A 27,632-nucleotide genomic window follows, 5' to 3' on the forward strand; every position below is an offset into this window, starting at 1 on the left:
CGCGTGGGAGGCCGGCGTTGGTGGGCGCGGTTCGGGCAGGGCTACGCGGGTGAGGGAGGGGGTCGTGTGGCGGCCGAGAGGCAGAGCACGGCACTGGTGGATGTGGTTCGCGACGCGTGGCGGTATCCAGATAATCTCGTAGAGATTTGGGGGGCGAACTCGGCCAATTCTGCTGACCGGCTCACCGCAAACGCGGCGGCGAAAGCGCCTTGCTCTTCGTATGGCCGTGCCTCGTCGTAAACGATCGTAAATTTCTAGTCGAAATAGTATTTTTTCTCTTATATAAATTAATTAGTAGTACTTCTAAACAAACCAACGATGATACGAACCTGCCAACCGAATAGCATGTTGGTTGATCTAGAACGACCGCCCCTGCAGCTGACCGATCAGGTCAGCCAACAGATGATCCGACGGCCAGCGCCATCCACGCCACTCCGATCTCTCAGGCCTGCCGCCTGCGGATCGAACGGGACCACCGGCCCGGCCGACGACCCACCCGCCACGGGCGGCGTCCAACGAAATGCGCACGTTAAGTCGCCTCACTTCTCGCTGTGGTCACCACGCTTCACATCTCTGATCTCTCGCGCGGTTGCGCCCGTTAGACATGGCCGCCTCCTCCCTGCTCCGCTCGCTCACCCGCCGCGGCTGCGCGGGCCCGAGCGCTTTCGCTTACCGCCACCACCAACAACCACCTTGGTCGCCCTTCTCCACCACCGCCGCTGCGGCGGCTGCGGGTACGCGGGACGAAGCGGCGAAGGGGTTCCCTGGACTTGGGCCGACGGCGAAGGGGGAGAAGGCCAGGGTGGTGGTGTTGGGGACAGGGTGGGCAGGGTCTCGGCTCATGAAGGACCTCGACACCCAAGGCTACGACGTGGTCTGCGTCGCCCCGCGCAACCACATGGTGTTCACGCCGCTGCTCGCCTCCACCTGCGTCGGCACGCTCGAGTTCCGCTCCGTCGCCGAGCCGGTCGCGCGCATCCAGCCCGCCGTGTCCAAGTCGCCGGGCTCCTACTTCCTCCTCGCCCGTTGCACCGGCGTTGACCCCGATGGCCACACTATGAGATCCCCGCCCCCGCCCCGCTTAGGTGTGACCGTGCGAGTCGATGATGCTACCAATTGCTGTTGCTTTCACACATGTGTGTGCGGGTCTCAGTGTTCCCAGATTCTTGGAGAAATGCTAAAAGGGCATTTATGCTAGTACTCTGCATATCTGCTTTCTACCTTTTCAGTAGATCAGTGACTGGTGGTGTATCTGGGGTTAGTTGGGTACAGGTCTGGAGAAAAAGGAGGAATCTTAGCTTTACTCATCTATACACCATGAATTCATGAACATGTTCAGCAGCCTAGCAGTCTGTAGAGAAGGTGGCCTTTTGCCACAGCATTTTTAACATTGAAGTACAATGTTCAAGATCAATTATTTGTTCTGACTCGTTGAACACTATGGTTAGTGTGGATCTTTTTCTGTACCGTGCAAGCCTTGGATTGTTTTCGTTTCCCTTGAACCAAAAACACTTACAATGCATGAGTGACACCACTCATCTTGTCCTGTATGTCTGCAAAGACGATCCACATTATGTACATGCTTCATCATTGTTCTAGTTCATTTGGCACCATTAAGTAATGTGTGCATAGCTTCTTAACTCGCTTCGGAATTTTTCTGGATCAAAGGTTGATGCATTTCAAAGAGTTGCGCAAAGATATGATGTTTTACAAAGTTACCATCTACTTTGGTCTAGTATATAGATAAATACCCTGTATTAACTTTACATGTCTAACTGATACAGTGATGCTACATGGACATTTGCCTCCAACATTTGTTTTTCTATCTGCGGCACTTCTGTTCTGTCTATTTATTCAGCTCCTTTTTCATTTAGATTGATTGCGAAACAGTTACAGATGGTGAGAAAGATTCCTTGGAGCCATGGAAATTCAAGGTTGCTTATGACAAGTTGGTTTTTTCCTGTGGAGCTGAGGCATCAACTTTTGGGATACATGGTGTTACCGACCATGCGATCTTTCTTCGCGAAGTTCACCATGCTCAAGAGATTCGGAGGCGGCTCCTCCTTAATCTGATGTTGTCTGATGTCCCTGGTATGCTTGCTTTAGCTTTACTTTTTCGGCATACTACATGTGCTAACCACCTCTCACTGGAACAAAACTTCTATGAGTACACTATTTCTTGTTCTTACTTTCTTATAAGTGATGTTCTATTTTATAATTGCCTGATCTAGTAGAATCTAGAATACAACCAGGTGGGACTTAATTGGTTGGCTATAAAAAAACCATAAAATATCTTCTCTCCTCATACCTAAATATCCACTTGAGTATTATAAAGCACTGATAGACCGATGCAATATGACTAAACAGGAATTTCAGAAGAAGAAAAGCGCAGACTATTGCACTGTGTTGTTGTTGGAGGTGGTCCAACAGGGGTGGAATTTAGTGGTGAACTTAGTGATTTTATTATACGAGATGTCAAACAACGTTATTCGCATGTGAACGATTATATCCATGTGACCCTGATTGAGGTTTGTGCTGTTGTTTTTCTAGTTTACCGTTTATTTTTTAACTGAGCACTCTGATATCAGTTAACTTGTCTTATCATTTCAGGCAAATGAGATATTGTCATCATTCGATGTTCGACTCAGGCAATATGCTACAAACCAACTAATTAAGGTTAACAGTTTCTTCTCTGCATAATGTCATGTCACTTTTGCCTACAAGGCTTCAACAGACCAAGGTTTTGAAACTGCAGATTTCCAAATATAGCACACTGACAATCACATAGCATATGGATGTGATATATCTGCTAATGGTTTGGATGCTGTTCTTTCTCATATTATTTGGCATCTGAAAAATAAGTTGTTTGTGTATGTTCACCCACCAGTCAGGTGTTCGGCTTGTGAAAGGAATTGTTAAGGATGTACAGTCCAACAAAATAATTCTTGATAATGGAGAGGAAGTTCCTTATGGTTTACTGGTATGGTCCACCAGAGTTGGTGCTTCACCATTCGTTAAGTTGTTGCCATTTCCTAAGTCACCTGGTGGGAGGTATAATTCTTTTGTGTCTGTGAGCATCATGTATTGAGTCAGTTATCCATGTGTATGTCTGTGTACACACATTTTTATGAGTAACTGTATATCTATGTGTCGGTGTTTTGGACCGGCAGGCCCTCAACCAACTAGTGAAAATGTACCGCGTGCCCATAATCCTGGATGGTGATGCAAAGAGACACAAGGTTTATACTGGTTCAGGCAATAGGTGCCCTACGTCCAGTCTGAGAGAGCGATCTTGTATTCCTTGCACCGAGGTGCTTGTAGTAGGGGTTTACAAGCAGGGCGAGAGAGGGAGCTAATCCCAGGTCTCTGCGTAGTGGCGTGAGTTGCTTGAGATGTTGATCTCTTGCGATGAGGAAGGGTGAGTTACAGAGCGTTGTGTTGCTTGTGCGTGTTCGTCTATCACGTCAGTCCCCCCTATAAGCGGCCCCAGTCACCCTCTTTTATAGTCGAAGGGAGGCATAGGGGCGTTACATGGGTTTGCTACGTGGCGTTGTGTGAACAGAGGCGATATGTCCGAGCCCTGTAGCTTGTCACTGTGGCGGCATGGTCGGTGGAGCGGCCTTGTCCTCGGTGCACTGGAGCGACGCGCCGGTCACACCCGATCCTGTGCGACGTGGGAGCTCCTGTGATGGCTTGACGCAGGACATGGCGCATACTGTGAACGATGTGTCGGTCGCTGTACGTTGACAACGTAGAGGGCCGAGGCCCAGTTGGTGCCGAGGCTGAACCATTGTGGGGGGCTCGGCGGGCGCGAGTCCCGAGGCTACAGGGACCCCAAAGCGGATAGCCGAGGCTCGGAGGGAGCAGTTGGTCTTTGTACGTTGATTCCGAGGCTACAGGGCTCCGGACATGACTCTCCATGCTACGCTGTCCTCGAAGCAGGGATTAGGTAGCACAGTGTAGTACGGGTGTCAGTCGTGGGCACAGTGCCGAGCACAGCGGCCGGTAACCCCTGCCCCGTCCTATCCCGGACGGCATGGTGTTGATGCGACTCCCATCTCGTCGGTCACTCCGCTGTGTCGAGCCGTCGTTCGGCTGACGTTGCGGGAGTGGTTGGTCGCGTTAGTTGGACGTGACGTTCTATCAGGGAAATCGGTTGAGGCGGAGGTGATGGGGTTGTCGCCGAGTCGGCCTCGAGCGAGGCGGAGAATCGGCACCTCGTCCGAGGCCTTTCGGGAGGGGCCTCGAGCGAGACGAAGAATCGGTACCCCGTCCGAGGCCTTACGTGCGGGGCCTCGAGCGAGACGAAGAATCGGCACCCCGTCCGAGGCCTTACGTGCGGGGCCTCGAGCGAGAAGGAGAATCGGCACCCTGTCCGAGGCCTTACGCGCGGGGCCTCGAGCGAGACGTAGAATCGGCACCCCGTCCGAGGCCTGACGTGCGGGGCCTCGAGCGAGACGGAGAATCGGTACCCCGTCCGAGGCCTTACGTGCGGGGCCTCGAGCGAGACGGAGAATCGGCACCCCGTCCAAGGCCTTACGTGCGGGGCCTCGAGCGAGACGGAGAATCGGTACCCCGTCCGAGGCCTTACGGGCGGGGCCTCGAGTGAGACAGAGAATCGGTACCCCATCTGAGGCCTTACATGGTTTTATTTTGGGCCGAGCCCGCTTCGGGTGGGCCCGGATTTGTTCGGGGTGGGCCGGGCGGCCCAGCTGAGCCTCGGATAAGGTGGGGGTTTGCCGGTGGTTGTCTCCTGGCTTCGATTTTTATAGGGTCTAAGCGATTTTTTCGGTTTTTGCTTAGGGGACCCCTTTTATGGTATCCGACAGTAGCCCCCGAGCCTTGGGGAGAGCGTGAGCGCTCTTCCCGAGGTTTTGACGAGACTTGGCTCGCGGCAGCTCCTGGCGAGATGGTGTTTCGTACTCGAGGTCTCGGTGGGTGCGCGCGAGCGCACCCGCCTGGTGTAGCCCCCGAGGCCCTGGAGGAGTGGATTTATTCCTTCAGGGGTTTTTCACGTGTTTGAGCGAGGGGTTTTATCGCATTTGCCGAGCCCACGAGTGCGAGTTTGGGTCGCTGGGTCTTGGTTTGGTTGCAGGAAGGCCCCCCGAGCCTCTGCACGGAGCAAGAGAGCGATCAGGAGTTTTCCTGTCTTTTTTGTGCGGCCCTCACGCATCCTTTTCGTTCGGAAGGAGGGGTGGAGTATGCCAGGCTACCCTCGGTGGGCGCGAGCGGTGACACCTCCGGTGAGCTGTTATCGGATAAGTCCAAGTGGAGGCCCGTGCCCCATTTGATAGGGGTCGGCTGGTGGTCCAGAGACGCACTCCAAAAGTACCAGAGGGCTTCTCTAGTGGGTCCCAGGGCCGTTCGATTGGCCCCGGGGGCTCGGTGCCTCCCTACGGTGGGATCCTATTCAGAGACCTCCCTGCTGGTCTCGGACACGACTTAGGGCATCCCGAGCAATCGCTTGCTCGGGCCTCGGCCATGTACGGGCTCGCCCATAGTCATCCCTGACTCTGTTGTCCTGGGGCGGCTGTCGAGACCCTCGGGGGCCCAGCCTTCGAACCCCTGGACCTTAACGGGCTCGGTGCCCTGTTTGCCGAGCCCCCGAGTGTGAATTCGGGTTACTGGGCCTCGGCGTGTATGCAGGAAGAGCCCCCGAGCCTCTGCACGGAGCAAGAGGGCGATCAGGAATTTCCCTGTCTTTTTTATGCGGCCCTCACGCATCCTTTTCGTTCGGAAGGAGAGGTGGAGTATGTCAGGCTACCCTCGGTGGGCGCGAGCAATGACACCTCCGGTGAGCTGTTATCGGATAAGTCCAAGTGTAGGCCCGTGCCGCATTCGATAGGGGTCGGCAAGTGGTTCAGAGACGCACTCCAAAAGTACCAGAGGGCTTCTCTAGTGGGTCCTAGGGCCATTCGATTGGCCCCGGGGGCTCGGTGCCTCCCTACGGTGGGATCCCATTCAGAGACCTCCCTGCTAGTCTCGGACACGACTTAGGGCATCCCGAGCAATCGCTTGCTCGGGCCTCGGCCATGTACGGGCTCGCCCATAGTCATCCCTGACTCTGTTGTCCTGGGGCGGCTGTCGAGACCCTTGGGGGCCCAGCCTTCGAACCCCTGGACCGTAACGGGCTCGGTGCCTAGTTCCTTAGTCTGAAAGGAATCAGGTGGGGGATATTCCCCTCCCATCGGCTGACAACGGCAGGCGCGCCTTTTGAGGCAGTTTTCTCGGGGAGACGGAACGACGCCTACCGTCGCTGCGGTCGGATGCGACGCGATGTCAGCGGATGGGACGTTATTGGGCGTGCACGATTAATAAGGAAAAGGTGGGCGCGTGGGCGGTTTAATCGGATCCGGATTAACTGCGCCAGATCTGAGGGAAACTTCCCCAGTTTCGTCGCTCGTCCGTTTCGCCCCCTTCCTGCATAAATACGTGACGAGCCTCGCCCCTCTCCTCCTTACCTTGCCTGCATTCGCCTTTTCTGCCCTCGAGCCGTTGCTAAGAACAGAGAGCGTCGGGGAGAAGAAGGGAGAAGGGGGAGGAAGGGAGAGAGAGATAGTGACAGCTCGCCTTACCACCGTAGCCGTCTCTCCACCGCATCCATGGCCGGCGGCGCTGTTGTCGTCCAGGCGGACCCTTAGGGTCAGTCCGACGTGTCTCCGGCGACGCTGCAGTCGCTTGTCGACGACGGCCTCCTCCACCCGGTTACCGACCCCAACAGACCGGAGTGGATCGCTCCGGGGAGGGGCGAGCCGGAGCCGAGGCCATGCGATGGCTACATCGTGAGCTTCGTGGCCTTCCACGAGCGCTGTCTCGGCCTGCCGGCGTACCAGTTCATGCGGGTGCTTCTGCACTACTACGGCGTGGAGCTCCACAACTTCAACCCCAACTCCATCGCGCAAGCGGCCATCTTCGTCACCGTCTGCGAGGGGTACCTGGGCATTGCCCCCCACTGGGAGCTGTGGCTCCACCTCTTTCGGGCGGGGCTCACCACCAAGCCAACGGGCACGGCGGGCACGCGGAAGGCGATGAGGGCCGGCGGCTGCACTCTCCAAGTGCGCCAAGACCGGCAGCTCCTCTACATCCCAGCCCAACTCGCGTCGTCCAACCGTCGTTGGTATAATAGCTGGTTCTACCTCCGCAACGACGACGGCGGACTCCCCCCTATACCGGGCGGGTCGTGGAGAGCCAGCCGGAGAAGTAGAGGTACGGCGTCCCGGTGGTTGATCAGCCCAAGCTGCTTCCGCTCCTAGAGGCACTGGAGAGGCTACACAGCCGCGGCCTTACGGAGGCTGTGGTCGTGGCGGCCTTCCATCGTCAGAGGGTGCTGCCGCTGATGGCTTGGCGGTAGCGCCTATTCGAGATGACACCGGACGAGCCGATCGATGGCGTCCGATTGTCTGTCGTCGCCCTCTCGGACGAGGAGATTCTACGTTGGGTGAGAGAGACGGTGGAGGGGCGGCTGAGGAGCAGCGGTCTGTCCCCGTTCCCGATGGGCCCGACGCGGGGGTACATCTCTCTGGTGAGTCACGCGCCGCCGCTGCCCCCGAGGCCTCCTTGCTCCTTGCATTTTCATGTTCCCTTATTTGTGTTCGTCGTTCCTGCAGGGGATGAGGGATGTGCGAGCCTCCCCGTCGCCCGTTCCTGAGGTCGCAGAGCGGCGGGCGGTGAACAGGGCGCATGCCGAGGCACGGAAGAAGCAAAAGGACGCCGAGGAGGCAAAGCGCAAGAGGAAGAACCTTGAGCGCGAGGAGCTGGAGAAACGCTGCCGGCAGCAGAGGCACGACGGTCTCCCGGTGGAGGTGTCTCCGTCGCTGTCACCGTCGTCGATGGATTCTTTGAGCGACGACGACGAGGGCGAGGCGGGGCGGGGTACCCTGGACCATCTCCCTGACGTCAGGGGGACGACGCCCGGGGCGTTGGCGAGCGGCCCGGCGTCTCTAGGAAGAGGAGAGGATGCCTCGGGGCTGGCGATCGGCCGCCCCGGGGCCGAGGCCGACGCGCCCGAGGCACGGGCGTTAGGGAAGCACGCCGTCAGCCCGGTGGGCTCGACGGCGGAGGTGGAGCAGGTGACGGAGGAAGCGACCCAACAGCCTCCGCAGAGGGTCGAGACAGCGCTGGGGTCCGGCGAGGGCCGAGCGGCACCGACGGACACGGGGGCCGTGCCATCGCCTCCGCCTCCGCCGTTGCGGAGGACGAGGGACGCAGTGCAGAAGCAGTTGTGTCCCCGTTCGAGGTAAGTGTTTTGTCAGTGGAGTTGCAGCACCTCCCGCTCGTCCCTTGGTCGCATGCTGACCTTGTGAGTGCTTTGCCTCCAGCCGAAAGCGTCAGGCGGAAGTGCCCGCCCTGGCGCCACGTAAGGCGCTCAAGGTGAGCGCCAGCTCCACCGTCCAATGGGTGATGGAGGCGCAAGCCGCCATACAGCGTGGCGTGGCCTCGGCCAGGGCCGACCCGAAGGGGCCGAACGCCCAAGGAGAGGCTACCGAGGCGGCCTCGCAGCGAGCGGGGGATGAGGTGCCTACGTCCCTCGAGGCCAAGGCCCACGAGTCAGATAGGGCCGAGGCGCCCTCAGTCGTTGAGGCCACCGAGGGCGAGGTCGAGGCCCCTAAGACCTCCAAGGCCAAGGCGACGGAGGCCGGGGCGTCCAGGACCACCGAGGCCGAGGTGGTGGAGGTCAGAGCCCCCGGGACCACTGAGGCCGAGGCGGCGGAGGCCGGTGTGGCGTGGCTGAGCCGGCGGCCCAGGAAGCGGAGACGGAGGTGGGGCAAGCCTCAGTACCGCCCCTGGTCCAAGGCCCGCCGCCATCGCAGGAGAGCGCCCGGGAAGTGGAGGTCCATTCGATCTCCTCCAACGATACTTGCCGGGGGAAGGAGGTGGCGGATGCCATGGCGGCCAGTACCGTGGAGCAGCCAGCTCCGACCTCTGGCGAGGGAAGCTCGGCCCTCGTCCGGTTACAACCCGAGCCTCGTGGGTGGGATCACCCGCGCGTCTTATGGCAGAGCCGGGATGACCCTGAGGGGGAGCCTCTGTTCGCCCTTGAGGACGGGCCGAGGGGGGGGGCGCTGGAGCTCTTTCGAGCAATACCACCGTCTGGCGGAGCGGTCGCTGCGGACAGCGCTGTCCGTCGTGGCTGACGATCTGCTCGGGGTTGCCCAGGTGCGCGCTTTCTTTCCCGGTGATGTGTCGTCTTTTTCCTAGTTTTCTCGCAGTAACGTCCGTTCTGCCTATCCAGGAGCTCGAGGCCCGGTTCCTCGGGAAGTCATTGTTCCTCCTGCGGGAGAGGGACGTCTGGGACCAGCTCCAGCGGCAGAAGGACTTGCTCGCCCATGCCAACGAGCTTCTGTCGGCGCGGAGCGCGGAGGTGGAGGACCTCCGCCTTCGCTGTGCTGATATGACGGCCGATGCGGCCACGGCTCGGGAGCAGGCCGCCCCTTTGGCGGCGCGGATCAAGGAGCTGGAGGAAGAGCTGACCCAGGTGGCCGGCGAGCGGGACACCTTCAGGTCCCGGGCTGAAGAAGCGACGACCTCGGCCAAGGTCATCGCTGCGTAGCTGGGGGCGGAGCAGGGCGCGCACCTGCTGACGAAAGGTGCCCTGGCGGAGGCCCTCAAGGTGGCCGAGGCCTCCTGGGTCGAGGGCTTGGCTTGGAAGAAGAAGGCCGAGGGTGAGTCATGTTGAACTGCGCTCCTTACTTTATTTGCTTTTCTTGCGTTCGACTCCTGACTCTCCGATGTGACGCAGAGCTGGAGAGGGAGGCTTCCAGGGTGGCCAAGGCCTCACGGGTCGAGGTCAAAAACTAGAGGAAGAAGGCCGAGGGTGAGTCTCGTAGGCGTGCGCCCTTGTTCGGTTTATTTCCTTTTTTTCTTAACCCCATCCTGCTTGTCTTGGCGCAGGGCTGGAGAAGGAGGTCTCCCGGGCAGCTGAGGCCTCCGTTGAAGTGCAGGCGGTGCTCGAGGCCAAGATCAGGGAGCACAACACGCTGCAGAGCGTCGCCCGTACCGCCTGCGAGGCCCTGGAGGTTGAGGGGGTCGAGTCGGGCAGCTCCCTTGGGAGCCGCTTGATCGCGTTGAGCGGCCAAGTGCGCGAGCGGCTCCGGGGGGCGCTCCACACGGGCGTCAAGCGCGCCCTGGCCGTCGTCTCTTCGCACTACGCCGGCGTCGACCTCGAGGCCGTCAGCGACGGCTACGTCTTGGCTGAGGATGACGAGGAGGCCGAGGAGGAGGTCATGAAGCTGGTGGAGGCGGCTAAGGCCCCTGGCACGGCGCTGGCCAAGCTGTTCGAAGAGGAGGTGGTTCCCCCCATTCTGTCTGCTGACGCTGGTGATCCGGAGTCTTGACCTGGGCCAAAGATAGGGGGTTGATCGTCCCCTTCGTCGTTGTTGATGCGGCGGTTGACGTCGCGAGCCCTCCGCCGGGCTGCTCCGCCATCACCGCGACCCCGCTGCTCTTGCTCGAGAGTGTCTCGGAGCTGCTGTAGAAGGAGTCGGTCTTGTTTGACCTTGGCCTGAAGCTCACGGAGCTGCTCTAGGTCCAGACATCGAAGTTCCTCGGGGGCAAGGTCCTCGTTCCGCGCTGCCCGGGGCTCAACGCGTGGAGGTGCGATGCCGCCCGCCCCCTCGGGGGGCGGGGAGCGAGAACCTGCCCCTTCGTCCTCATCGCCCGTGCTCGGCATCCCGAGCTCGACGTGGAAGCACTCACGAGTGGGGTCATAAGTGCCTTCGTCATCAGAGTCGGAGTAGCCGAAGCAGTAGTCGCTCGCGGCCAGGAAGCGACGCATGGCTTTAGGGTCGCGGAGCCCAGAGAAGTCTGCTCTGGCCCATGTCTCGTCCTCCTCCGAGGAGTCAGTGTGGGTGTGGGTCGAGGTTGTGGCGATGAGATCGAGGGCAAAACGTTGGTGGCGTCCTAAGGGCTCTGCGTGAGCGGAGGCATAGGTGGAAGCATAGGCGGCGGCGGTATTGCCAAACCTGAAGGGGTACGGGGATGGTGCCATCGCCGGGCTTCGCTCCACCGGAGTCGACTCCTCAGGAGATGGCGAGGCAGAGCTCGATGACGGGGCGTCACCGCGCGCCACCGGCGTCTTTCCCTTGTCCAGGCTCAGGCTACATAGGTCCCCAACCAAGGACTCTGTACCAACAGCTGGACACGGGATACCGGCGGAGCGCGGCGCATCGCCCTGAGCTTGCGCGGTGTCGGGGTGGTCCTGCCCGCGCCGCGCTTGGCGAGCGCGACGAGAGCGGCGGCCTGGGCACCGCCTGCGCCTAGGCTGCTGGGGCGTGATGTCGTCGTCGGTCGGCGGGACTCTGGGTGAGAGGAGTACCATATCGTACTCATGTCCTAGAGACATGAACTCTAGGCTCCCAAACTAGATTATCTTGCCGAGATGCAGTGGTCGCACGGGGTCTGCCATCCAGAACTTGTCGGGATGACGAGGCTGACACGCAGTAGATCCCCTACCTGGCGCGCCAACTGTCGGTGTTTTGGACCGGCAGGCCCTCAACCAACTAGTGAAAATGTACTGCGTGCCCCTAATCCCGGATGACGATGCAAAGAGACACAAGATTTATACGGGTTCAGGCAATAGGTGCCCTACGTCCAGTCTGAGAGAGCGATCTTGTATTCTTTGCACCGAGGTGCTTGTAGTAGGGGTTTACAAGCAGGGCGAGAGAGAGAGAGAGAGCTAATCCCAGGTCTCTGCGTAGTGGCGTGAGTTGCTTGAGATGTTGATCTCTTGCGATGAGGAAGTGTGTGAGTTACAGAGCGTTGTGTTGCTTGTGCGTGTTCGTCTATCACGTCAGTCCCCCCTATAAGCGGCCCCGGTCACCCCCTTTTATAGTCGAAGGGAGGCATAGGGGCGTTACATGGGTTTGCTACGTGGCGTTGTGTGAACAGAGGCGATATGTCCGAGCCCTGTAGCTTGTCACTGTGGCGGCATGGTCGGTGGAGCGGCCTTGTCCTCGGTGCACTGGAGCGACGCGCCGGTCACGCCCGATCCTGTGCGACGTGGGAGCTCCTGTGATAGCTTGACACAGGGCATGGCGCATACTGTGAACGACGTGCCGGTCGCTGTACGTTGACAACATAGAGGGCCGAGGCCCAGTTGGTGCCGAGGCTGAACCATTGTGGGGGCTCGGCGGGCGCGAGTCCCGAGGCTACAGGGACCCCAAAGCGGATAGCCGAGGCTCGGAGGGAGCAGTTGGTCTTTGTACGTTGATTCCGAGGCTACAGGGCTCCGGACATGACTCTCCATGCCGCGCTGTCCTCAGAGCAGGGATTAGGTAGCACAGTGCAGTACGGGTGTCAGTCGTGAGCACAGTGCCGAGCACAGCGACCGGTAACCCCTGCCCCGTCCTGTCCCGGACGGCATGGTGTTGATGCGACTCCCATCTCGTCGGTCACTCCGCTGTGTCGAGCCGTCGTTCGGCTGACGTCGCGGGAGTGGTTGGTCGCGTTAGTTGGAAGTGACGTTCTGTCAGGGAAATCGGTCGAGGCGGAGGAATCGGTACCCGTCCGAGGCCTTACGTGCGGGGCCTCGAGTGAGACGGAGAATCGGTACCCCGTCCAAGGCCTTACGTGCGGGGCCTCGAGCGAGACGGAGAATCGGTACCCCGTCCGAGGCCTTACGTGCGGGGCCTCGAGCGAGACGGAGAATCGGCACCCCGTCCGAGGCCTTACGTGCGGGGCCTCGAGCGAGACGGAGAATCGGTACCCCGTCCGAGGCCTTACGGGCGGGGCCTCGAGCGAGACGGAGAATCGGTACCCCGTCCGAGGCCTTACGTGGTTTCATTTTGGGCCGAGCCCGCTTCGGGTGGGCCCGGATTTTGTTTGAGGTGGGCCGGGCGGCCCAGGTGAGCCTCGGATAAGGTGGAGGTTTGCCGGTGGTTGTCTCTTGGCTTCGATTTTTACAGGGTCTAAGCGATTTTTTCGGTTTTTGCTTAGGGGACCCTTTTTTATGGTACACGACACTATGTGCCATCATATACTGACCGGGCTGCAAGTTAAATAATCCGCACGCAAATTATCTTGTGTAGTTTGTGTGGGTATTATGTGTTTGTAGCAAATACTGATGCCATATTACTGTCCTGTTCTAGGATCTTTACAAGGTTTTTCAGTGTTGACAGGATCGGTGTCAATGAGTGGTTACGTGTCCCTTCTGTTCAGGATGTTTATGCCATTGGTGACTGCAGTGGATTTCTTGAGAGCACCGGCCAGGAAGTTCTCCCTGCTTTAGCTCAGGTAGTCTCATGCTTCTTGCTGCAGTACAAGTCAGTCACAGAACATTTGCATGTGACTATGGCGGTATGGCCACCCTGCATTGGTTTCTGAAGCACTGGGAAAAACAGATTTGGAGAGGAAACAAATGTAGGGATATACATGAAAAATTGAGTTGCAGATATTTCTGTTCCACTTCCTTATTTATATGATACAGTTGTTTACATTCATAAGAAATGTTGTTGAGCAAGATATTTTTTCCACTCGCCCTTTTGCGATTCTGTGATTCCTTTATTTTGTTTCAGAAGAGTTGATGTTAATTGTTAAATAAGATAACTCTTTTACTTTTACTCATGAGCAGGTTGCGGAACGACAAGGCAAGTACCTGGCAAGCCTGCTCAGTCATGTCATGAAAGCTGGAGGAGGGCATGCAAACTCTGAGACTGAAGCAGATCTGGGTCCACCCTTTGTGTACAAGCATCTAGGCAGCATGGCAACTGTTGGAAGATACAAAGCTCTAGTGGATCTGAGGCGGAGCAAGGTCAGTTATTGGTCAATGTCAGCTTTGACAGTTTACTAGCTGATCATGGGTTTACTAAAACAAATTTATTTCTCCATTGGCAGGAGTCAAGAGGGATATCTCTTGCAGGATTTGTAAGCTGGTTCATCTGGCGCTCGGCATACTTAACCCGTGTTGTTAGCTGGAGGAATAGGTTCTATGTGGCTATCAATTGGCTGACCACACTCTTATTTGGCCGGGACATAAGTAGAATCTAGAGTGTCTTTGTAGATGTACGAACAACAAATAAGATCGATATAGAGCTACACGCCACGGTCACTTGCTTGCCACACACCCCTCCCTCTTTTCTTTTTGGGTCCTCTTCTACCACTGACCCTATTAGCTGTGAATGTAATTCACAGGTAAATTATGAATAAATCCAAGAATGCCGCAGTTAGTTACATGGGCTGTGAATGTATAATACTCTTAGAAAAGTCTAAAGGACTTGGAACGGAGGGAATACTCGTGTAATCCTTGTCAAATATATGAGTTTTGATTTGAGGAAGAATCTCTGGTCAAATAGACTATTTTCATCATGGCAGTAAATAGGCTGTTGGACGAGAGGGGAAAAAAATACTTAAAAGCCCAGAGCACAATCTTCAAATAAATCAGTGTTTGAACTCCATTCCCAGTCTTTGCTGTTGTTGATTGGTCTCAACTGGTCAATAAACTGTTTGTTGAAAAATAGCTATGCCTACCAAAGGTAGTCTGAAGACTAGTATGATAATAGGAGTATCAGTTACCTCCTCTCCTCTCCTCTCTCCTCTCATCTCAATTAAAATAATTTCATAGATCACACAAGTTGTAGCCTGTAGGACACCATTTCCTTTCACCCGAACCTTCAGTAGGAACTGAACTGAATCATATATTATAATGAAAATAACTTTAAGAACTGAACTGAATCATATATTATAATGAAAATAACTTAATAAACGGAGTCCAAAAAAAGAAATCCCTGTTACCCTGTATCTGGCAAACGACAAATGCAGTCGATTTCCTAGATTCCATATACTTGTATTTCACTATACGATATGTTTAAAGACCTCCTTTGTGGCTTAGAATCAGTTGACAAATAACACCTCCAGTAGAATGCCTCAGTTGGCAAAATGGTATTGCAAAAAATGCACAATCGAGCATTCAATTTATGAACACGAAAAATCTTTCCAACAACACAGTTAAACTTCCTCTGTATGGAACAACTCGATTCTGAAACTGGTGAGGGCACAGGCTGACAGGCTACAGAGCAAACTGAACAAGGAACTGTTTCAGTGAAACCTAGTGAACAGATAAAAGACGAAACTACAACATGCTACAATGCAGCTGATATCACCTGAAGTCATGAAATACAACAACTGAAATCAGCAAAGGAGGCCAAGTGTGGTTTGGGACAAACACAGATACCAAGAGGGTTCAGTTCATTCTGCGTCTCTTGTTCCGTTGGAGGCCTCCACCATCCACATCCAATGAACCTAAGGCATTGCTCCTCCCTCTCCTCCTCAAGGATCTCGAAGAGCCTGCATTGCTAGGCTCTCCTGCACTCTCAGAGATACCAGCATCCCCTTCTATCACAGCAACAGTGCTCGAATTAGATGCTTGATCTGCAGAAGGTGCTCCAACCATGCGAGCTCCATCGACTGCTGGCTCATTATTTTGAGGATTCGATGATGAAGCAGATCCTCCATATTGGCTTGGTGAAGCAATTCTTGTAAGGTCACTCATGGCACTAGCTAGTCTTTCTGTGCCAAAAGCAAGGCGTCGCAACAATTCAAGTCCATCTGGTACGCGTGTTGTTGAACGTCTTGATGATTCTGATGCATTGTTTCCTGTCAGACCATTATCAGGGTTAGTGGAAGAACCATCAGGACGCATCTGGGCTTCTATTTGCAACCGCCTTGCTCTCATCCTTGTGGTCAATGCTAATCCTCTTAGGCGAGCACGTTGACGAATTTCATTTACTTCTTGCGCGGCTGATTCAGATGGCCCTTCAAACCTACTCACGCTGCTCATAATCTGCTGATCCAGAAGACGCCTCCATGATGACAGTATCCCATGCGCCTCACCAAGCCCTCTTGAGATAGGTCGCATATTATGAAATTGCTGCCTGAAGCTTTCAAGGCGATTTCCATGTGGCCTCGGCGGGATTGTAGGACCTGGTGGCTTCCCATCCTCCACAGTCTTCTCTGCAGCCGAATTCCCTCTACCATATATAGGAGTAATATTTGCCTCAGTCACCTCGCCTTTGCAGACTGGGCATTCCTTGTGGTTTGAGTAAACATTCAGCCACTGGTACAAGCACGGCCAGCAGAAGAGATGGCCACAAGAAGTGACAACCGGCTCACTAGCCATCTCAAAGCATATGTTACACTCGAATGCAGCAGCAGTCTTGCCACGTTCCTCAGAGGAATCCTGCGAGGCACCTAAATCTGAGCCATTGACAGCCACCTTGTTTAATTCATTAGTATCATCAGCTGCAGGCTCATGCTGGGGCACCGGCTCAGCAGCGTCCTGCCCAGAGGGGCGAGCCTCGGAGCTGAGGGGTGGAAGGTCAGACCTGAACCGCCTCGGGCGAAGCCACCGGCTGGAAGTCTGCTCGAGCAGCCGCCTGTACCGGTCGGCAGTGTCTGGGAAGAAATATGAAGAGGCCGTCGACGAGGAAGGCCGGTCCTCCCACCCCAGCAGTTCGCTGGCCCGCACCAGCGGGGGCGGGGGCGGGGGCAGCGGTTGGAGGGCGTCCCGAAGTTCCCGAAGTCCCTCTCGGATCCTCGAGATAGTAAGCGATTCCGGAGGCGGCATGTTCCGCGGCCCGTGGGTGAGCGGTTCCGGAGGCTGCATGTACGACAGATGCACATCCGGAACAGGCGAGTCTTCGGGGTTGTAGGGGGAGTACACCTCCGGCGGCGGAGGGGAGAGGTCGGCGCGGGAGGGGGAGTACGGCGGGTGCAGGGGCTCCGGCGGCGGCGGCGCGTCGACGGACGCGGCGGAGGACGAAGGAGAGGAAGGCATCGGGGTGCTGAGGGCGAGGTCGGAGCCGAGGTCAGAGCGGCGCGGGCGCGGGCCGCGGAAAAGACCGAGGTAAAGGTTCAGATCCATCCTCCTACTGCTCCCCGCGGCCTCATCGGCGTCCATCCGACGGCGAGCCGCGCCCCACAGCTCCACCCCCGCCCCGCCGCCTTCCCCTTGCCGTCCCACCTCACCGAGGCCGGGGGCCGCAAGAAGCAAACCCTATCTCGGCGCGCGGACGCGGCGCCAGGGTCTGAGTCATGGGCGGGGGATCTGGGACGCCCTAGCTGCCGCTGTCGCGAGAGATTACCAGGCGGCAGGGTGCGGCGCCGCCCCGGCGAGGGGAGCTGTGGCGGCGAATTTGGGTAGCGGACGCGCGGCCAGGAGGTGGTCCGAGCGGCAAAGCGGTCGGAACGGGGAGGGCGTGTTTATATCGGCTGTACTGCTCTGTGCTCTGTGCTCTGTGCTGCCGCTGAGGAAATCGTGACCGTGATGCAGGCCAGAAACGGAACCGATTGACCGCTAGCCTTTTTCAAATTTCACCTGCTGCTTCACCCGTTTTTAACTTCGCCGTCTCCATGGATGCCCGAACGGCCCAACGGAAATCGTGACCCTAGAAGCTGTGCAGTGTATGCTACACAGTTTATCCTAAGTTAGACCATTAAAATTTCATCAAGTTTATATAAAAAAACAATATTATGATATCAAATTAGCATAATTATAAAATGAAGTTTCATAATTTACCTCTTTGATTGATGCGATAAATATTAATATTATTTTGTATACTTTTCTGGTAGTATTTATAAAATGCAGTTAGCTGTAGTATTATAAAATGCAGTTAGCTGTAGTGTTAGAAAAAGCAGTTAGCTCTTGGCCCGCTTCTAAAGAGGGACACGGTGCCACGACGGTCTATCCTTGAATCTGATGGCGAGAGGGGACAGAAGCGGTTCAACTGGAAAGCGGAGATCGGGCTTCGAACCCCAGTCAGCTCGTCCACTTTGCAATTTCGGACTCTAACGGCATGTTTTTCAATTTTCAGAAACAAGATAATTCAAAAGGAAATGTTAAAAACAAGTGCCACGAGACACGCAATGATCGTTCCACTTAGTTCATGTGTCAAAAGCTAGTTCGTGTGTCAAAAGCATGTTGCGGAAATATGGCTGCTATATTGGTCAATGGAAGCATCATCTTCTCATCAAGATTCAGTAGTCAGTGTAGAGTCGCTGTCTACCACACTAAAATACAGCTACGATAATCGACATTCTGAAATGAAACGCATAATGCAACCACAGAAGAAATATCTATCTTTGGCAAGAGAGATTTTTCAGCAACATTAATTTCCTTTCACCAGGCGACACAATATGTGTTCAAAAGCATACCCCATCATGGAAAAACAGGCGACTCAAGATGTTGTGTTCTAAAGTCTAACCCATCCGGGAAAAAGGAAAACAGAGATCAGCTCGTCCACTTTCGCTTGTTTGCCTGATGCTTCTATTTACTCCAGCATCAGAATCCCACCAAACAGGGCAGGCGATTATTCTTGTGGGCTGACAATGTCAAGAATCTGCAATACAGGAGTTAAATGGTTAAAAGATAGATATATGATGTGTAGAGTTACAATAGAAAGAATAAGATCAAAGGCTGAGGCAAAGTGAGATGGCTGAAGACCTTATCAGCTAACTGGTGAAAAGCTTGACCTTCCATCAATTTCTCCAATTCCTACAGACAAATTAATGTGACATAATGAAAGAAAGAAAACTGGGTAAAATTTAAGAAATATAAGCCAGGATCTTAGACCCATATCTGCTGCTTCGCATAGGCCTATTTGGAGACTATCGACCACTCAAAAAGATACCCAAGTCATGACAAAGGACAAGAAATTGAGGTGATGTACACTATTCCCGTGGGAAAAGAAAAAAATTTGCACCTGTATTCATCTTGAGTGTTTGTTCTGAATCAAATGCAGTTATGTAAGGTATGTCGAGTGCTATTTGGGCAGCTGGCAAAAGTACGAATCTAAACACATGTCAAACTTAGCAATTGTTGCAAGTGAATGAAGACTTACTTTTTCTGGTTCCAAAGACCCATCAATTTTAAGTATCATTTTCTGCAGTTCAGGATCCCTGAGAGCATCTTGGATCCCTTTCAGTTCCGCTGTGAAGGATACAAAGTTCAGGTAAAAACACTCAGAAAGAAAGCTTGGCATTCATGAATTCAGCACCAGCAGACTTCTATCAGTCCAAGTGACAACAGTAATTACCTCAACATCTTAAAGGGTGAATAAAGTGACTTTTTGGAAGACGGAACAAATAAACAACTTCACACATGATGCATGAAGGATCAGAACTTATTTAAACATGAAAAGTCTAAGGTATATATCTTTTTTTTTGTAGAATACACAGGACAGCTGTGTATCATTGCATTAAGGTATATCTATGTCAATATAAGTTTCCCTATATTAGCTGCACTAAGTCATATTCATTGACGATTTCCCTACATGTTATAAACCACAAGTGAAGATGTGCATGTTGGTTATTGGATGTTTATGATGGAAGTTGGAGTATGTCACAGGGGCATTCTAATATGATCCTAATATCCCTTTTTTTTAGTTAACACACACAATATGAAGTTCCTAGAAATGTAGTCAAGCTTGGTGCCTTGGCGGTAAGCTAGGCCATATGCCCATACCTAATGACCTTAGTCTATTGTTGTCAACAAGCCAGCTTGGGTTCTCAACTTCAAGAGCTTTTGTAGGGCATGCTGTATTTGGAGATTTTGCGGTGCATGTGGTGTTCAGTGCTGACGAAAAACAGGGAGATCAGTTAAACAATTTATAGGCATTCATAAACACATAATGAAGCAAAAAGAGCATTCTGTATGACACTTTAGGTAACCATTTTACATAAATTTGATTTAAGAAATAATATAGCTCCACTGTATACAGTTTGAGGTGGTTGTGGCCATGTGGGTGGTTACTTTAAACAAAATGTTCATAGTGGGCATATCAGTATACGGTTATAATACATTAAGTATGATCTTAATCAACTTTAAGTGATAAATAACAAATGTAATCATGGAATGAAAAGAGAAATAAAAACAGAGTACAGGATGTTGCAGAAGTATTTATATTACATAAAGAGGCATGGATTCCTATAGTTTGCTAACAAATCATTCCATCTAATACAAAACACCTTCAAGACTGCATGAACTGATATACAGAACACAATTCGTTCAAGCACTTTTATTTGGTAAACAAATGTGGCAGACATTTCGGACACCAATAGTAGGAATGTTGTCTTCCTATAACAAGATAAATTACCTCTGAAGCAAGGTAATAACACTTTTTTTTAAAAAAAAAACAGTACAGCAGGGGAAGCCCCCACTGTAAGACTTTATGAATAAAAAGAAAAGAAGCTGTACAAGGCACACAAAGCTGTACAAGCATGGTTAGCAAGAATAAAATTAAGTCCCTAATAAGAACATCTATACCTTGTTTTAGGAACTAACAACGTTGATATCTTCACTCAAGGCAATTACCAAAGTATGTAACAATTAGGGATAGGCATATGCAAATAACAGTCGAGATTTACACCTCATACCATGTTGCAACTGGAACAAGTCCCCACTGCCCAGTGCCCCAGTATGTTAAGAAAGCAGTTACAATAGTTTTATCCCCAAAGCTAGAGAACTCACTAACTTCCTCCTGCAGTGGTGACTTGCTAATTTCTTCCTGAGGCGCTGTCTTTTGGCAAGACTCCTCTGCAAAAAAAAAGGAACATTTACCACCAAATAGCAGCCAATTCATATGAAGGAGCTGGATCTCATATACTTGATTGTTACAGTAAGCATGTGTCTACTGCTCCCAGGACAAGAGAAATAATCTAAGTTGGAGATCACAGTATAAAAGCATTCCAATCTACTCTTTAGTCCTGTAAGAATATATTAAAATAATTGAAGAAATTTAAGGTTGACAAACAGCAAGTTTGGGATAGAAGTACCTTTGTGCTTTTTAAAGCATGTGACAGAGCAACTGCAAGGAATAATGAGATAGTAAATTAGGTTCAACTAATAAAAAATTGAGAGCTAATGCTTTTAGTTAATCTGTAGCATATATGATATAACCAGTACCAAAATATTTAGTGTGAACACTAATTTAGATTTTCCGGGCATAATCTTGACTTGATTTAGTTAACAGGAGATAAACTTAGAAAACATGATAAAGTAGAGCAGTCTAAGAAAGCCTAATTGCATTGAAGGCTGAAATGATACTGAAACACCAGCTGAAGCCACAATTATTTTTTTTGAAAAAAAAAAGACTCGGTGGCTCAACTTTATATCTCCAATCTCCTCAAGGTAATAGCAACCTTAGCCCTTATGTGCACGCTACATTCATTTAGGAAAAGTTGCTGACATTTGGTTTTTGGAATAATGCAGCATTTCTCAGTTATATCTCCCACTAATCTACTTTAAATTTCCACCAAAATAAACATGAAACACAGCACTATGTTTAATGCTAGAATTGTAGCGATATTACTTCCGTATAATTGATTGTATGGACAGTAAGCTAGAATCGAAGGTCAGAGGCTACAAGCAAATTTCAGGTGCCCATAATCCAGACACGCCCAATCAATCAGGGGCGGAGCCAGGATTCAGACTAGGGGGGGCCAAACGCTCACTAAATGTCGCCAAAAATTATATAGTGTCCTCACTAGACCTTGATGTCGGCTTAAAAATTGTGGAATTTGATGTTGGTTTAAAAAAACTATAATAAATCATCTTTAATCTCTTCATTTTAGAAAAATGCTACTCCCTCCATCCTGGAATATATAGTGCATTATAAATTCAAAATTTGTATTCAAATATAATGCATTGTACATGGTGTCAATACTTAAATTTGAGAAAGTTTGTTAAAAAAGGATACCATAATTTGAGAAGAAACATCTTAGTTGGGGATCTTTATTGAGCTAAATCTATGGGTTTCGCCATTTACGGATTCCCTTAAGTTGTCTCATTTTTTTTTAGAATACACTAGGATGGAAGAAGTAAATATCTAAATTGAAGATAAGAATTGAAGGGACATTATTCGTAGATGAACAATGCACATCACATATTTATTTTATTTAGCTATCACTTAACATTAGATAATCAAGAGATGTGTTTGAGAAAAGCAATCTAAAATCAGTTAGTAAAGCTTGTTTATTTATAATCTCTAGTAATTAGTGAGAAATAATAAAACATAGTAGTGAAAACTATGCAACGTTAGGGGGGGGCCAAGCCCCTGCAGCCCCCCCCCCCCCCCCCCCCCCCCCCCCCCTCCCCTGTCTCCGCCCCTGCAATCAATCACTTTGTTGTAAGAACCCTAGTCAACCCGTTTCCTAAGAAATTGCGCAAATACAGTCACCTGGACATGAATTCGCGCCTGTTAATTCAACAGAGATAGACCCGCTACTCTACTGACAAACACGCCACGCCTCAACGTTACGCTTGGCGAGAGCACATGTAACCACGCAGCACAACGGCAGATAAGGCTTGTGGCTGGACTCACTAGGGCGTGCGGCAGGAGGGGCACTTGTACTTGGGCGGCGCCTCCTTGCAGACGCAGCAGCTCCTGCCACCCATCTCCCGACCAAACTCGAGACCGTGCCCCAGAGGAAGCGTCGACCGGCACGTGTTCCTCAGAGGAAGCGTCGACCAGCACCACCGTGCCGTTCTGCTTGGCTAGACAGGCTCGAGCTTGACTTGGCTGAAGCTCGCACAAGTTCCAGCTCGGCTTACTGGAGCTCGTGAACACAGGCAGCACCAGGCAGCGACACTCGGATGCAGAGACGATATGCAGCGACGCAAAAGCAGAGGTGAGGGCCAGCGGCGAGATTGATGAGCTTCTCCTTGAGGTTGCCTCACATCGGAGGTGGCCAATGTCCAGAGCGCCAATTCGTGATGGTTTCTAATGGCTCGGACGGGGGAATCAGTGGGAAGACCGTGGATTGGTTTGAGGGGTCAGTGAGAGAGGGTGGACACGACGAGAGAGCACGGGAGGAGCAGGCGCCGCCACAGCCCTGTGTGCGCCCCTGTCTTTAGGACGAAGCGGAATTCTAGGGCAATGGCATCTTCGGTTGGGCTGGGAATAACCGGAATTACCTGAACCCCGTGGATCACCTCCGGCCTGGAAAGAATACCGGCCCATGGGCCACCATCGTTCGACTGAGCCTTTGCATGGTAACACGGCCCATGCCCTGCAACTCGGACGCGCTGGCGATGGCCACGCAGGCTCCCTTCGGCAGTTCGGCGTCCGTCCCCTTCGGCCACGCCTTCTCACCGGTGATCGTGCTTCCCTCCTCTTTCTTCCCCTCTGCTCTCGGGTGCTGGGGTTCCTTATGTATAATGTTTCTTGACTTGCGTTGCCCCGCGTTCTTGATTCGAGAAGGCATGGTTTCTACTTCTCTGTTCTATTTTCTCTATTTTCACATGGGTGCGCCTGCACTCCGCGCTAGCATGGCCACCCACGCCTGCGGTTTGTGTGCCCACGCAGGGCCCACGCCACCCCTACGTCGCTTGCGTCTTGCACTAGCGCCTCTTCTCCTTCTCACACGTACCCCATGCGCAACATCCTATCTACTTTTGAAACATATAGATGTAAAACTTGCAACATGCGTCCGAGGACAGATGAAATACTCGAAACATGCTTCTGAAACACTTCCAAAAACATTTGAAAACCATTGCAAACATACGCAAAATTCAGATAAAACGCTTACAACGTATGTGTGAAACATACAAAACATCCAGATAAACACACTTGCAACATACATCCAGAAAAATAGATGACACATTAGGGACAAACACTTGCAACATACGTGTTAACGCGTACAACCATTGCAATATATGCAACACCCGGATAAAACACTTGCAACATACCTCTAAAACATTTAAAATGTACGCTTGAAACATGCATCGTATCTCGGTGTGGCCTCCGCCGTTTGCATCAAGGCGCCATAGCTGTAGCAGGAGGCGAGCCCGGAGGGCTTCCACGCCAGGGCCCCATGATTCTCCTTGCGCTGGCGGCACCTGTCGGCGTCGTCGAGCGTGAGCACGTGCGCAACGCCCTCCGTGGCCAGCTGGTAACCGAGGGAGCGGTCTCCACGCGTGGGCGCAGTGGGCGGCGGAGGGAGCAGCGTCAGGGGGCGGAGGAGGAGTAGGCACGGCGACCGTCGATGGCGAAGTAGAGCAGGCGGGCGGCATAGTGGAGGCACCCGTGGAGGTGGGAAACACTGCGACGGCCGACACGGGATGGAAAATGTCGCTCTAGTTTTTTTAGTAAAGGAACCAAGGTAGACGACATGAGGCCTGTTGGCCGATTCTCAGTCTTGGCAAGAAGCGTTCGGACGGACATCCTCTCTAGAGCATTTCCATTTTACAAATTACTACAAACTTTGACCTGGTCATAGGCGAGGGGGGCAAAAGAGGAACGAGGTCTGTTTCCGGCGTGTGATCATATGGTCGTTCCATATACATCTCATCGCTCCCCAGCCAGGCTCTATTTCACTAGTATATTATACTCTCTCCGTTCCAAAATAGATGACATTATAGGATGTGTGTCTATCAAACTTTCTTAACTTCAACTAGATTTGTAGAAAATATGTGTAACATTTATATCTCTAAACAAGTTTATTATAAAAAATATATTCAACGATCTCTCTAATCATACTAATTATATATTATAAATATTAATATTCTTTAATATATAGCTCCTTGAATCCGCGCCTTCTCATCGCTCTTGATTACTGTAGCTGTACGATCAGCCAATCACGTTGTCTCGTGTCCGGCTCCCTCTCCCATAGCCTCTGCGCTTCCAGCCGTCAGTGCCATCTCCCGGTCTCCCTCAAAGCCGCGTGGCTTTTCTGGGCCCAGCGTTGCAGCTCCACGCCCAGAAAAAAGTCCGTGCGTGTGCGAAAAAAAAAAAACGCAAGGCTTCTCCACGTCATCGCCCAGTCCTCGGCCCCTCCGTCGCCTCCAATCCTCCGCTCCCGGACTGCCCTGCCGCCGCTCCCAAACTGCCGCGCCCTCCAATACCGTCGCGGCGGCGCGCGCCCACGCCTCCTCCACTCCTGCTCCCTCCAATCCTCGGCTCCCGCACCGCTGCGCCCTGCACTTCGTCGGGACGCCGCGCGCCCGCGCCTCCTCCTAATCTGGGCATGGGCATGCTCGGGTCCGGCACGGTTCACCTTGAGGAGCACGCTTGGGATCCGCGACTCCTGGTTGCGTCCGCAGACCAGTCTCTCGCCAAGAAATCGCCTGCAGCGAACCCTCCCTCCTCGCCCCCTCCGTCGCTTCCTACGCCTTCTCGCTGTTTCCTCGCTTCCCGACGTGGATGCGGTGGTCCGCAAGGAGCTAACATTATCGCGCCTTCGCACCCTTGCCTGTCTTTGTGCCTGATCGTTTCCCGTACCTTCTATCACTATGTGCGCGCGTGTGTGCGCCGTCAGCACGGAGGCAGGACCGCCTGTCGCACGAGACGGCGGGAGCCGCGGATGGACTTCGTACAGCGCCCGCACGCCGTCATGTTCATCGACACCAACGTGTTGGATACATCGATGACGGTCTCTCTCTCGCGTTCGTCGCCATTGGTGAGTCCAACCATCAATCGGTTCATCCAATCACCCATACCTTCCTTACTATCCATTTTCTGTCATTTGACTATCTGTCGGTTCATCCAATCATCCATACCTTCCTTACTATTTTTTTTCTTTTGTCATTTGACTATCTGTCGTCAGAAATCTATGTGGGCTTCGTCTTCCTCAGACTCGCAATCCCCGTCGCCATCCACAGCAAAAGCCGCTTGCTATGGCCATGGCCCGTACGGGACTACCGGCGAGGCTCCGGTCCAACAGAGGCCTGCTAGGATGCCTCCAAATTGAGACCCCGTTGATCCCCACTACTCTCCGGCCAAGCCTGCTGCCGCTCGCCCTGCTGGCCAAGCCATACTGCGATGCGCTCCTTGGAACAGGTGAACAGTACAAGGTAGTAAGCTAAGTTAGCGATTAGCGATGTTAGTACTTGTGCTTTCAAGATCTTCGACACGTAAAAAAATACGAATCAAATTTTTTGTTTCCTTATTCCAGTACCTGTTAAAGATATTGTCCTAGATTAGTTAAGCTATAGTATTACTGCAATTGGTTTGAAAAGATAGTGATTTTTCCTACAACAGCCAAAATTGTATGATCCAATATTACAATGTTCTTTTCCTTTTCAATACGCAGCAGCAGCTAAGTGCAACATAATGTCCTCACTTATCAAATTCCTGATTCAGTAACTATGTTTTAGATATTGCTACAAGTAGGCAATACAGCTACAAATGTTCTATGTGTCGCACAGCTTCCTCAACCAATGTACCTTGCCACTCTCTTTTTTTAAACGAGAATTAACTCTGCTTTTAAGAAAGCACAATGTAATGTACCTTGCCACTCATAATAGATAGATAGACTTTTTATATGATTTGGCTGTTTTAATTATATAGCAAATGTATTCATCATTCATTGCCCCCCACCCTTTACAAATATGACATGAATATCTTAGGATCAAGGAAAATTAGAGATTATAGAAAATAAAGTGCGCCCAGAGTAAAATCTGTGTTGTGTATCGAATATGTTGTAACATTTGTATCCATATATTATCTCAGTCATGAGCGGTGATTTGGTTTATTTTCCTAGTGTTCTCTACTTCTGTTCTTCAATCATAATTTCTCTACTCTCCTGCTCTCATTTCTTTGTCAACATGCAGCTCTGGTTGGAAAAGAAATGGCCACTGCTGATTGTGCTGATGAAATTGGGTGGCCAAGGGAGTTGGTTCCCCACTTCCGCTTGAGTATGTTGTATCTGTCGCCTGTCGGTGACATGAAGTTCAGCCCTTACACATGAGCCTTAGTTTTGGAATGGTCCCTGAGATGCCTGTGAATATCTACAGGTTAGGTTCACACAGATACTTCGTATCTTAGTATAGCTACAGGTGACACTTAAAATTATTTTAGTTGAGAAATTAGCCATATTGATGTAGCTTGATTTTTTTTTTTTTGAAAAACATGTAGCTTGATTTCAGTTCATTGAAATCAGGTTACAGGCCCTTATGTGTGTTCTTCCATAAATCATGTTTGTGTTGGATTAAATTACCGTGGGAATGTCACCAAACTTTAACACCTGAAGTTCATGTCTGCAATATAAGATGGCTTTTTACTTTCTATACATGTGGACCTGTGTTGAAATTATTGCTAACAAGCTTAAACAACTCATTCCAAACTTTGGTTCTCCAAGAAATGTTTGATTGTTTCGAAGTCCTCTTCTGATGGTTACCTTAATATGCAGTTGAAAAACGAAGATGGCAGAGGGAGAACAAAGGTCATGAAATAGTCATGATTCGATTCTTGCTGTTCGAATTAGGAGACGAGGTGACACCATAACGGCTGGTGTTTTCCTTTAATCCACCCAATATGTCAGATTAGTAGTTTTCTCTATATGTATGCAAATTTCCTATGTCAAAGTGAAATGATCATACATGGCGGCCACACAAAATCTCGCTTACCATGATGTTACAACTATGCTCTCTTCCTGTACAAGCCTGTACATTTGTGTGGCAATGCCTGACCTAACTAATGTACGTTGAGTAACTAGCGGTTCAGTCTATTGCACATATGTAAACTAATAAATCCGTGTGAACCTTGCAATCTATATCACGCTACTGAATGCATTGCCGTTTCTATAAAAGCCCAAACATGCACACGGTTATATGTGCTATCACTACGGGCACGGCGAAGCGTGCCACCGTACCTTGTTTTACGTACGCTATTTGATGAGGTACGCATTTTCAGGTGGGAAAAAGT

General features: G+C 51.9%; 3 protein-coding genes and 1 long non-coding RNA gene across 6 annotated transcripts; 2 read left to right on the forward strand and 2 right to left on the reverse strand.

The window, feature by feature from the left end:
- Nucleotides 1–480: 480 nt before the first annotated feature.
- On the forward strand, nt 481–14,272 carry LOC136450685 (internal alternative NAD(P)H-ubiquinone oxidoreductase A2, mitochondrial-like). The gene is made up of 8 exons (XM_066451249.1): nt 481–1,056; nt 1,874–2,091; nt 2,368–2,528; nt 2,611–2,676; nt 2,888–3,051; nt 13,116–13,230; nt 13,568–13,747; nt 13,831–14,272. The coding sequence occupies exons 1-8, from the start codon at nt 605–607 to the stop codon at nt 13,981–13,983; spliced, it is 1,509 nt and encodes a 502-aa protein (XP_066307346.1). The 5' UTR covers nt 481–604; the 3' UTR covers nt 13,984–14,272.
- A 573-nt stretch (nt 14,273–14,845) lies between these two features.
- LOC136450684 (uncharacterized) lies at nt 14,846–17,214 on the reverse strand. Its single transcript, XM_066451248.1, has one exon. The coding sequence runs from the start codon at nt 16,889–16,891 to the stop codon at nt 15,176–15,178; it is 1,716 nt and encodes a 571-aa protein (XP_066307345.1). The 5' UTR covers nt 16,892–17,214; the 3' UTR covers nt 14,846–15,175.
- An 871-nt stretch (nt 17,215–18,085) lies between these two features.
- On the reverse strand, nt 18,086–23,080 carry LOC136453477 (uncharacterized). The gene is made up of 7 exons (XM_066454043.1): nt 22,311–23,080; nt 20,764–20,795; nt 20,459–20,524; nt 19,454–19,564; nt 18,831–18,919; nt 18,434–18,484; nt 18,086–18,329 (listed from the first exon to the last, which is right to left on the reverse strand). Exons 1-7 carry the CDS (start codon nt 22,382–22,384, stop codon nt 18,300–18,302), a joined length of 453 nt encoding a protein of 150 aa, XP_066310140.1. The 5' UTR covers nt 22,385–23,080; the 3' UTR covers nt 18,086–18,299.
- A 1,655-nt stretch (nt 23,081–24,735) lies between these two features.
- On the forward strand, nt 24,736–27,309 carry LOC136453478 (uncharacterized). 3 transcript variants are annotated; one of them, XR_010759030.1, is made up of 4 exons: nt 24,736–25,386; nt 25,534–25,780; nt 26,540–26,722; nt 27,118–27,309. It is a non-coding gene; the product is annotated as an uncharacterized lncRNA (long non-coding RNA). The 3 variants fall into 3 exon arrangements; XR_010759029.1 differs by lacking the exon at nt 27,118–27,309 and having other exon boundaries at nt 26,540–26,931; XR_010759031.1 differs by lacking the exon at nt 27,118–27,309 and having other exon boundaries at nt 25,534–25,766; nt 26,540–26,931.
- The last annotated feature ends 323 nt before the right edge of the window (nt 27,310–27,632 follow it).

This window comes from Miscanthus floridulus, chromosome 5 (genome assembly GCF_019320115.1).
Source record: "Miscanthus floridulus cultivar M001 chromosome 5, ASM1932011v1, whole genome shotgun sequence".
Classification (NCBI taxonomy): domain Eukaryota; kingdom Viridiplantae; phylum Streptophyta; class Magnoliopsida; order Poales; family Poaceae; genus Miscanthus; species Miscanthus floridulus.

What these genes read in the sequence shown, in the direction of transcription:
- LOC136450684 (XM_066451248.1), bottom strand. Translation starts at nt 16,891, where the DNA reads ATGGACGCCGATGAGGCCGCGGGGAGCAGTAGGAGGATGGATCTGAAC.
- LOC136450685 (XM_066451249.1), top strand. Translation starts at nt 605, where the DNA reads ATGGCCGCCTCCTCCCTGCTCCGCTCGCTCACCCGCCGCGGCTGCGCG. An exon ending in CTACAAACCAACTAATTAAG is followed by an intron (nt 2,677 to 2,887) that starts GTTAACAGTTTC and finishes TTCACCCACCAG; the next exon opens with TCAGGTGTTCGGCTTGTGAA. An exon ending in TTCTCCCTGCTTTAGCTCAG is followed by an intron (nt 13,231 to 13,567) that starts GTAGTCTCATGC and finishes ACTCATGAGCAG; the next exon opens with GTTGCGGAACGACAAGGCAA.
- LOC136453477 (XM_066454043.1), bottom strand. Translation starts at nt 22,384, where the DNA reads ATGGGTGGCAGGAGCTGCTGCGTCTGCAAGGAGGCGCCGCCCAAGTAC. An exon ending in ATGCTTTAAAAAGCACAAAG is followed by an intron (nt 20,525 to 20,763) that starts GTACTTCTATCC and finishes TTTTTTTTGCAG; the next exon opens with AGGAGTCTTGCCAAAAGACA. An exon ending in ACCACTGCAGGAGGAAGTTA is followed by an intron (nt 19,565 to 20,458) that starts GTGAGTTCTCTA and finishes GTTTTTCGTCAG; the next exon opens with CACTGAACACCACATGCACC.